Raw genomic sequence first — 11,228 nt, 5'->3', positions numbered from 1 at the left:
TGATCCAAGAAGAATGAAGTCCTTGACAACTTCAATATTTTCTCCGTTGATAAGAATGTTGTTTATTGGTCCAGTGGTGAGGATTTTTGTTTTTCTGACATTGAGATGCAACCCAAACCAAAGGCTGTGTTCTTTGATCTTCATCAGTAAATGTTTCAAGTCCTCTTCACTTTCAGCAAGCAAGGTTGTATCATCTGCATTCTGACTCATAGTGACCCTTTATAGGTGTTCCAAGGAGGAGAAGGTGAGTTTCAACCACAGACCTTGTGGTTCAAGCCCACCTTGCAGTCCAATGCAGTATCCTACAGCGCCACACCAGCTGCAAGGAATGCAACACTGATTAAAGCATCGCGGGAGTGAGGGAACAGTAATCAGTGAGTTGTAGGGCCGTTCGATGAGAGCTGTGGCTGGTGACCACACTGTGAAATGACTCACCCCCATAACCCCTGGAAAAAAGCACCAAGACACAGAGTGATTTCTGACCTACTTCTATTATGTTTACTAAACGGAACTAGAGAATCAGATATAAGAATAGACTGAGAGATTATTAGGCTAGTACGTTGTAGTGAATTATTTAATGTTTCTTCCTGCTGCCATACTGTAGGATAAGCATTGAACCATAAAGTCGGTGGTTCAAACCCACCGTATGCTCCTCAGAAACTCTACGTCGGGTCACCGTGAGTTGGAACCCACTGTACAGCACTTAAAAACTTCTAACTTTAGTCTTTTTATACTCCCACCAAGCAACATTTTTGCCCTGGTAGGTCTGGCTAAGAGAAGGTGGGACAAGGTGTTGAGAAGATTATATGATTCAGTTGTGAGGGGTTAACAGGCTCAGCGGTGATTGTAAAAACCTGGTACGCGAGCCATCTCAGAAGCAGAAGAGGGGGAATCTTACTACATCAAAGAAGAAAAGTCAGGAGTGGAATGCGTCTGGTGGATGCTGAGCTCCCTGAGCCCTGAGTCTCCTCCCCACATGGACGAACACTGCGACACCAGGGAAGGGCAGCAGCAAGTAACCAAGAGCCAGAGCCAGAGCGGTGAGTTTCCCAGCACAGAGCAAGCAAAGCTGAGTGACTCTGGGCAGGAGGCTTGTTGGCAAGAGCGGGATGCCTCCAAGCACCTAATTGTGGAGAAGCTAGGTTTGCTGACCTGTGGGGCTAGAGCCAAGTGCCTTCAGGTCGAGGCTTGTGGTAGAGTGGTGTGACCTGTGGGCATTTATCAGCAGCCCTAAAAGAGCTCTGTACCATTTTGCGGGCAGGGAGAGGCGTGGCTGTGAGCATTTCTTACCCTGAATTACAACCTGTGAACTCTAATACACCCCGTAACTGTGAATAGGGTTTCTGAGTTGTCAAACCCAGCTGAACAGAGAGGGCTGTGAGGAGTGGTTGGTGCTATCGTATTTGTACAGCTCAGATATACAATATGAACAGTGTCTTACATATGCTGGTTCTGTACATACAAAAACATTGTACTACAAAGTTATTTTAGTCAAATTATTGGCATTCTGCATTAAGATAACCCTCTACAGATAGGTAAAAAAATCCCTTTTACTGGAGTGACTAATTTCAATTTTGGATTTAAAGATTATTTTTTACAGTTGAGACGAGAATGGGTAGTTGAAGTGAATGTTCTATACATATTGAATGAGAAACAAAAAAAAAGGGAAGGGGAACAAAACAAAACCCCCCACAAAATGTGTATTGTGAGATCTCATTTTGACAAAGTAAGCATAAACTGAAACAAAACCCACAACAACCCACTGCCCCGTCATCAAGTCAATTTCAATTCTGAGTGACCAGTTAGAAGCCCAGTGCCTAATCCACACCACCACCCAAAATAAAACAACACAAACTCACTGCTAGCGAGTCACCTCTGACTCAAACATTGGGTTTCCAAAACTGTAAGTCTTTACGGGAGCAGACAGTTTCATCTTTCCCCTATCAAGTAGCTAGTGGGTTTAAGCTGTTTATCCAACAGTGCTAGGACTCCTTAAAATAAGCATAGAAGGATTAAGAATATATATATTTGTTGTTGTTATTTTTATTTATTTTTTTAATTTGAGGAACACGCTCCATCTATAACAGAGGTACCTCTATGGTGACATTATAAGGAACTTCCATAATTCTATACTATTTGAACAAAACATTTTAAAATGCTATTTTTGATGATGCTGTTGTTGTCGTTATGTGCCGTGGAGTCGGTTCCCGACTCATAGCGACCCTGTACAGGGTTTCCAAGGCTATAAATCTTTATGGGAGCAGAAAACCTCATCTTTCTCCCGTGGAACAGCTGGTAGTTTCGAACTGCTGACCGTGAGATTAGCAGCCAGATTCGTAACCAGTACGCTACCAGATAATTAGCTTTAAAAGAACATGCCTCTTATATTTATGATTTCATCAGTGTAAAAATCCAAATATTCGAATTCAAATACATCTTGTGTGAAGGAAAATGTCTAAAACACAAATGTTTTTAAAGTTTCAGAATAGAAACTGTCAATTGAGGTCACATTGTTTATTGTGGCGTGCTGGCAGAAACAACTTTCCAGGATCCAGGGTCAGCTCTGCAGAAGTTTCCAAGTATCTGCCTCAAACAGACTTTGACAACGAAAGGGAAACTCCCATCTGAAAAGTATCTTCAGAGGACTTAAAACCAGGACTGGAGACCTTTACCTGGATCTGACTAAAAATGGATCAATCCTACTGATAAACTACTCATTTCTATCTCATAATAACACCCCCTTCCCACAACCCTAGTTTCCTAAAGCATCTTGCTGCTTTCTGACAATTTCTAGAAGAAAGCACACCATCTTTCCAAATCTGTACTCAGAACCTCTGAAACACGCCATCGCTGCATCAATTCAGTACCTTTCCTGCCATCAGTCAATAGCAAAGCCCAGACTACTTTTATCGTCATGCTTTCTTTCCCATGAAGTATATCTTCTAGTGTTTATAAGAAACTTTTGATTATAAACACTCTTTTTGGACTATGACAAGCTTTGAAGATGTCTAGTACAGATATCCTGGGCACGAAAGAGGGTCTTATGAGTGGTAGGCCTGATGATTACCAAAACCTGGCAATGACATACATACATAGCAGTTGCCCAAAGATGAGAAACCAGGCGTTTCAAATCTTCACCTAGTGGTAGGCCAAAGGCCAGGGACCACTGGATGACGTTGTCACTCACTCACACACACGTTGTTAGGTACCATCGGGTTGATTTCAACTAACAGTGATCCCATATGATGGAGTAGAACTGTCCTCAAAGCGTTTTCTAGGCTATAATCGTTACAAAAGCAGACCAATAGCTTTTCCTCCTGTGGAGTCTCTGAGTGGGTTTAAACTGCTAACCTTTCAGGGAGCAGCTTAGCCATTGTGACCCCAGGGATCCGCCATAAACATGTAACAAGCTGTATAAACATAGTCCAGATCTATAAGTGAACTTAAGAATTAACATATTTGTTGCTGAGTTGACTCTGACTCATGAGGACTGTATGTGCTTCAGGGGTAAGCAGGGGTTTTTTGGCTGTCATCTTAGGGAAGCAAATTGCCAGGCCTTTCTTCTGTGGTGCCACTGGGTAGAGATCTAACAACCATCCTTGGGCTGCTCAAGAATTAACATAGCCCTCGGGTAAATAAGGCACATGTATTATGAACCTTAGTTTCCTTATTCTTAAAAACATATTAATAGCTCATGGAGCTGTAATAGGGATCAAATAAAAGACTGCCCGTGATCTTGGTTGAAAAATTGTATTTTCTTAGCAGCAGAATCCACCCCGCAAAACACATACTTGGGTGAATACTACGATAAACTACATGGGATGGGAATTAGGAAGGTTAATTGGCTCTTGTCTAAAGATGGGCAGTCCAGTTACCTGCTTGCTCTTGTTTTGCTAACTGGAGTATAAAAATCTGGGTTCAGAGCTAAATTCTCCAGTCACCAGATTTTTTACAGGCCACAGTGACTGGCAACCAAAGTGATACTGCAGGGAAAATGGAAATGGTTACAGTAACATCTGTGTTTCTTAACATTCCTTTACCCTACCTCTCAATTCCATTAGTACTCATATCTCTGGTCTTGGTAAAAGTATGATCAGACATTCTTATACTTCACCAGTGAGGGCAATGCTACATTATTCCTGAAAACCATTTTATCAAAAGCAGTATCTATTCACACATAAACTGTCTTTTTCTTCTGTAAAAGTATAGGTCCTAAACCAGGAGCTCCATTTTCCCAGGAGCTACTGTTACTGATTTCTGACCTGATCCCATCCCTTCACCTGTGACACACACTCAAAACCAATTTCCTCTTAGTATTGACTGAAAAGATTACTTCAATCTAGAAATAATCTACTTGGTAGGTAATCTAGTGTTATTTTTGGTGTCAGATGAAGTTACAATCCAGGAAGTTATGTTCCTTTCGAAAGACTAATAAAGGCCTCAATTTTCAAATGTTCAGCAGCACTACATCCAAAGGCAGCTGTGTTGGGTGCCTAATATTATTCCTCTTACCCCTTAAAGCAGCACACAAGTGAAAAGGCAGAGAAGAAAGTGGGGACTGCGTTAGGGCTGGGGTAATGTGGGAGGGGAAAAGGGATGATGTTAGTCAGGAAGTCAGAGTAATAAGGAAATTTTCCAACTGAACACAAAAGTGATGAGTTATTTTTCAACCAATCTATCTGCTAAACTTACAGCATTCCCCTAACAATACAAAGAAAAATGTTTACTTTTTAGGAGTCAAAGAAACTAAATATAACAAAATCTTCAGAGGATTTTTGCTTTTACTTTTTTTCGGAAAATAAGTAAAAGTAGCGTCCAGTGTGTTTTGCAGCAAGTCGTTAGAGGCCCTTTGAACCCAGAGCAGCAAGGGTGGCACCTCCAAGCTTCTTCCTGGGGAACTAAGCCAGCACCTCAGCATCAAGCTGCAGTGGCTCTGAACTGTCTGTGAACTCTCTTATGTTACGGTGGTTTTCACTTTTGTATGTTATTTGGTATGATTTGGTTAAGTTATTTTGGGGCCTGGGAATGCTCAGAAAGTGTTTTATGAGCAAATGGTTATTGCTTCTCTGCTTTACACCAATTCCGTTTACAAAAGGTTTCATATCAAATTCAAGATCCGTGTAGGCACAACTATTTTGGTTCATTTACTGAAGAGTCAGAGGTTCTTTTAACTGTGCTGTATGGCTCCATATTTTATTCCAAAGTGGTTTTCCAGTTAGTTGAAGGCTTTTCATAAAGTTGTAAGGAAAGAGTCTGAAAACTAGTACTAAAAAGGAGTCCTGGCGTGGCGCTATAGGAGAGGCACTGGACTGCAAGGAGGGCAGTTCAAATCCATCAGCTGCTCCTCAGAAGCCCTATACACGGTTACTCTGAGTCAGAATTGACTCAACGGCACTTGACAATATGCAGTAGCTCAGGATCCATCTTTGACCCATGTAATCCAAGGCTTGGACTTTTAAGTGAGGTCGGCAGTTTGAACCCACCAGCTGTTCTGTGGTAGAAAGATGAGGCTGTCTGCTCCCATAAAGATTTTGTCTTGGAAATTCTGAGCACCTCTTCTCTACCCTACAGGGTCTCCTGAGTCACAATTACTTGCATAGAGATGAGTTTGGAACTGGGCAGATATTCTGCCATCCTACTGGCTAATGCGCTGGACTGCAAAGCCAGTTAGAACCTCAAGGTCAGCGGTTCAAGTTCACCAGTTGCTCCTTGGAAACCCTATACAGAACTGACTCAACAGCACTTAACAACAACTGAGGTCTAATAGTGTCTGCCATATTGGATTCTGTTCTAGAAACAAAGAAGTTAAATGAACAAACTGTAGTCCAGAAAAGGGAGGGAAAGAGGGCGAGTCTAAGCAGACCATTGTCAATGTCATTACCCTCAATCCCTAAAATTTATTTTTTATTTTGCAATCTTGAGTGGCTCTGGTATTTGCTCTTCGTGTTCCTGCTTGGTCAGGAAAAGAAAACCAAAGTGAGGGGAGATTCACAGGAACACCCATACTTGCAGATAAGTACCCAGCTGACCTGGCTTCAGTGGCTGCATGATCAGAACTGGACTAGCAGAAGGGAAAATTAAAAAAAAAAAATGTTTTTTTGGATAAAACAAGTGTGCTTCACTACAATTTGATGAACTTGACCTATACTTACAGATTTAATACCAACCAAGAGGGAAGGAATCTTCACAGTAAGGATGATTCCCATCCCCTCTGTACACAGGGTTGATAGGAATGGGCAACTTAGACATTGGCTACCTAAAATGGGGGGTGGAGGGGGGAGGGGAATAAAGACACGCAGTGACTGGCTTACAGTTTTGAAGAGGGAGTTTAGTTTAAGAGGGTACAGAGGAAGGTAGAATCTCCACTGAGTGGTTTTCACCCTGTCTAGATGGGGCTGGTAAAATGAGATGGGGATAAGATTCTTACCTTATAACAATAGTAATTGTTATCATACCTGATTGTGATAGTAACAAAAAGAGGGGAGTGGTTGATCTTACAGTCCAGGAGCAGAGGACCCTGGGACCATGAAGGGAGAAGAGCAGGAGCAAAGAGTGGAACCCAATTCAGAGAAGTGGCGATGCCAGAGATGATGAAGTGGAGAGATGAAGCGGCTGGGGGGCTCTAGCCTCCTGGAGGCAAAGGGGCTGTGTGCTGATGGCCTGGGGGCAGGCTTGCAGGGTATGCCCTTTGGGTGTTTGAATGATTGTATATTCCTGAGTGTTTTGGCATACATCCAAAGAAAAAAACAGAGGTAATAGAAGCAAATATAGTTGAATGATGATGCATGAAGGGGATTGTAATCACTGCAATGAAACGAAATACGATAGGATGAGTACAAAACTGATGTTTTCCCATGTAAACTATCACTCATTTTACAACAAAACTTTAGGGGTAACAGCAGGGAGGCAAAAGAGGGAATCTAGCAAAGGAGGTCCAGGGAAGGCTTCTTAAGGAGGTGGTATTTAAGTTGAGACTTGAAAGACAAGCTACCAATCAGGCAGTATGGATTCTTGACAGAGGAATCAGCAAAGGCCCAGTGGTGGAAAGGTTGTGCTGGATGACTTGAAAGAAGGCCAGTGACTGTGGCACAGTGAACAAGAAGGATCATAGCATGAGTTTCTGTTTTGAGTGGTTAATAAATGCTAGACATTGCGCTTAGAACTTAAAATGGCTCTTAAATAATCACTATCAGAAACCACCTTTCCAAAATAGAAAAAAGAAAAGGATAGTAAAGGTTAAGAAATGTATTCAAGACACACTTAGCAGAGGGTGGAGGTTGGATTCAACTCAGTTCAGATTTGGGTGGGCTCCAATCTCCAACCTTTGGGTTAGCAGCCAAGTGGGGCAACCCCTTGCACTACCCAGGGATTCCTGGAATAAAAGAAAGACCAGTTAAGTAGTCAAGAGAGATGGTTACAGTTTGGACCACAAGTGGGCAGTTTCACAATATATTTTGGGGTCAGATCAAGTAAAATTTGTCAATGATTCAGACATGGGAAATAAGAGAAAAAGGAAAAGGTTAGGGTAAGTCAGGTTTCGGGCATCTAGTAATAGTAAATGGGTTATGGTGGATAATACTAAAACTGCCTAGGAAAATGCTAAGGATGGGTAGATTCATTTGATCATTCAACAAATTTTTTGAGCTTATATTATGTGAGGAGATAGCAGAGTACAACATAGATGAAAGTCCTACCCTCACAGAGCTTAGATCTTGGGGGCTGGGGGGATGCCAGTTAGACAAAAGTAAATCATTAGATGATGAGGACTATGGAGAACAATGTTGTTAAGTGCCGTGGAATCGATTCTGACTCATAGCGACCCTGTATAGGTTTTCTAAGGGGCAACTGGTGGGTTTGAACCAACAACTTTTTAGTTTAAACCAACCTTGCAGGTTAAGTTGCATAACCTATAGTGCCACACCAGAATTCCAGGAATGACAATAAAACAGGTTAAGTGGGAGAAGAAGTTACTATTTTAATTGAAAGAATCTAATGTGAAAGCAAAGGCTTTAAGGAAACAAAGAAACCTGGTGGTTGTGGTGGTGGTGGTTCCAACTCACTGTTACCCAGTGACCCTGCACAGGGTTTCTGTGGCTGTAAATCTTCACAGGAACAGAAAGCCTCATCTTTCCCCTGCGGGATAGCTGCTAGTTTCGAACCACTGACCTTGACGTTCACAGCTGGGGTCCTATCACTAGCACTATACTACCAGAGCTCTTTACAAAGGAGCTTGTCCCCTACGATTTCTCAGAAAAAGAGTTCAGTCTCAATAAACTGCAAAGGCCCTGGGGGGCAGGAACATTCTTGGTATATTTAAAGAATGGCAAGGTCAGGGCCAAGCAGCAGAGTCAACAAGAGAAAAGTAAGAGATTATTATTGTCCTTAAGTACCATTAAGATTAAGGAGGAAGATAGACAATTTAGGACTTTAGGTAACAAAGGGAAACTCCTGGCTGTAGGTAACCACACAATTAGAGCCCAAGGGTGAAATCAGAGATACACAATAATCCTCTGGTGGATCAGAGGCGATAAAGAAGAGTCTAATTTGGGATAGGTTTTGAAGAGCACATAAAATGTGTTGAAGGGATTAGATATGGTGGTGGTAAGAAAAAGAGAGAAATCAAAGATGACTGAAAGGGTTTTTTGATCTGAGCCACAAGAAAAATGAAGTTGCCTTTTACAAGGAGGGAATTGGCATGGGAAGAACAGATTAAAGGCAAAGTAGGAATTCCTTCTGTGATATAATGCCAGGTCGGTGGTTCAAGCTCACCAGCTGCTCCTCGGAAACCCTATACAGGGTTGTTACAGGTCGGCACCAACTCGCCGGCACTTCACAACACAACAACAAATTTACAAATTTGGAGTCCTGGTGTGGTGCCATAGGATAAGTACTCGACCTTAAGATCAGTTTGAACCACAAGGTAGGCAATAACAACAATGACAGGTTCAGAGATGTTGAGTAGACAGGTATTTTCTAGATATCAAGAAGTCTGGGTTAAAGATCTAAGCCTGGCACTGCAGCATGTTGTTGTTGTTAAATGTTTCTGAGTCAGTTCGAACATAGCAGACCTGTATAACGTTTCTAAGAAGAGCTGGTGAGTTTGAATTGCCAACCTTGCAATTCAAACCCACCCTGCAGGCCAGTACTTACTCCTATAGCATAGAGATGGTATTTATATAACGGGAATAAAGCTAGGAAAAAGTATAGAAAAGAGAAGGGAACCTAGAAATGACCCTTTGTTAAATTCTAATCACTCAAGCATTTCCATTTCATAAATAGTATTCTTACAATAAAAACTGTTCAATTTTTAACGCTGTTTCTTGTTACATTGGCAGTTCCTAAACTCGTCAAGTGCTCCAAGAGGACACATGAATGACCTAAAAAGATGATCAAATCTCAAAAGAGAAAGGAAGAACAAATTTCATCAGTGTTTACAGGAATAATAGGAACGCGAAACGTTTCCAAATAGAGAGGGCATACAGTGTAGATTAAAGCGACTGGGTGTATGGGTTATGGACGCCTGGGTTTTAATTCTGGCAACTACACTTAATGTATTATCTGAGGCAATGTACTTACTGTGCCGTTTCCTTAGCAGTAAGCTAGGGATAATAACTTACTGGGTTGTTATAAATGAATTAATACCTGTAGAGTACTTTGATTTTTTGTGCTATAAAGGTTAGCTACCTTAATATTAGTGAAATTCAGTTGCTGAAACAATAGTAGACCCTGCAGCAATTCACACTCATTTTTTTCAATTCTCTTAGCTCTTTGTTTAGAAGCTGTTTTGAAACACACATTCAATTTCAAGGGCTTGCAGCAGCCAGTCTGAATTTTAAAGTCATAACAAGACTCCAAATTCCTAAACATCCAAAACAATCACTGTGGGAAGGGAGACACCAAGTTAAGCACTGACAGTCCTAGCTTACTCACACGTATGTGTTAGCACGTCTGATAACCTGTGACAAAGACACTAGACCCAAATCCCTCCTACTCAGTTACTCGATTCTCCTCTGGTCTCTATGAATGTGCCTTCGAAGACAAAAATTAAACCAAGCTTTTGAATGGGAGTGCGGCAAAACCCTGGTAATCTAACTCACGGCAGCAACAAAGATTTCTGTAAAGTGCCACTATTCCATCTCCCGAATATCCAAAAGTACTCCGGGATCCGATTCCTCTAGTGTGGGTAAAAGGAAGAACAGGACCTTCTCTCCATCTGCCCTCCACCTCCATCCCCACCCCCAACCTCTGGGAGTAAAGCGCCAGAGCAAAGCACCCACCCTTTCCTCCTCTCGTCGGGCTCTGGTGGTCCGACAGGTACCTAAGCCCAAGCCTCCGGATGACCGGCCAAAGGAGGCACCCGGGAGGAAACAATAGGGCCGTGGCGGCCGCCGTACCTTTCACGGTCGCGGCCGTCGAAGTAAACGAAATCGCCGTTCTGAACACATTTGGCGCAGGTCAACCGCCGGCGGGTGGTGTTACATAGCGGACACCGCTCGACCGCCACGTACAGCCCCTCTGCGTCGTCCACGGAGTCCTCTAGGTCCCGGGCAAGCTGCCGGTATCCGTAGCTTGGAGCCTCCGGCGCCCGGGCTCCCTTCCCACTGGGAGACGCCATGATGGCCTAAGAGCAGAGCTAGTCACGTGGGACTTTGTTTTCAACCAGGTGCATCCTGGTCGAGGAGGAGGGGTTTGGGGAGGTGCCAGGAGTGAGGGCGGGGGTCCTGACGGAGCGGGCACTCCTTCCCCTCCCCTCGCCCAATATCCAGACCACCCAGGAGGCTGCAGCGGGAAGGGCTGCGGCGGATTCTGACGCTGTTGCTTTAAATGGTTTGGGGGCGCGAGTCACCCAAACAAAATGTCATCATCTCTCCTGGATCACTCCAAGACTGCTATTAGTTAACGCCCCAAAGTTGTTCCAAAAATATTCCTAAGGATTCTGGGAAAACGAACTGGGAACAGAACAAGGGAATTTCTTTAATTCTCTGATGTTAAAGTGCCATGGAGTCGCCTGCTCTAGGGTTTGAGATGCGGCTGATGGGTTTGAACTCTCAACCTTGGTATTAGCAGTCCAGGACTTAAGAGTACAACACCACACCAGGACCCGTTTATGTTAAGTGCAGTTGAGTTTCCGGCTCACAGTGATCCTGCATGGGGTTTAGAGAGCCGCTCGTGGGTTTTGAACTGCGTACCTTGCCATTCAGTGCTTATCCTGCATCACTACTCAGGGT

The 11,228-nt window shown here is 43.1% G+C and overlaps 1 protein-coding gene across 1 annotated transcript in view; it reads right to left on the bottom strand.

Moving 5' to 3' along the window:
• Positions 1-10,617, bottom strand: part of ATG14 (autophagy related 14) — a 51,173-nt gene extending 40,556 nt beyond the window's left edge. Inside the window, exon 1 of the mRNA XM_006864616.1 lies at positions 10,395-10,617. Coding sequence (XP_006864678.1) covers positions 10,395-10,615 — 221 coding nt within the window. The 5' untranslated portion in view covers positions 10,616-10,617. The remainder of the gene's footprint in view (positions 1-10,394) is intronic.
• Positions 10,618-11,228: the final 611 nt, after the last annotated feature.

This window comes from Chrysochloris asiatica, unplaced genomic scaffold (assembly GCF_000296735.1).
Source record: "Chrysochloris asiatica unplaced genomic scaffold, ChrAsi1.0 scaffold00067, whole genome shotgun sequence".
In the NCBI taxonomy this organism is placed as follows: Eukaryota; Metazoa; Chordata; class Mammalia; order Afrosoricida; family Chrysochloridae; genus Chrysochloris; species Chrysochloris asiatica.
This window is presented reverse-complemented; position numbering and strand designations above follow the sequence as displayed.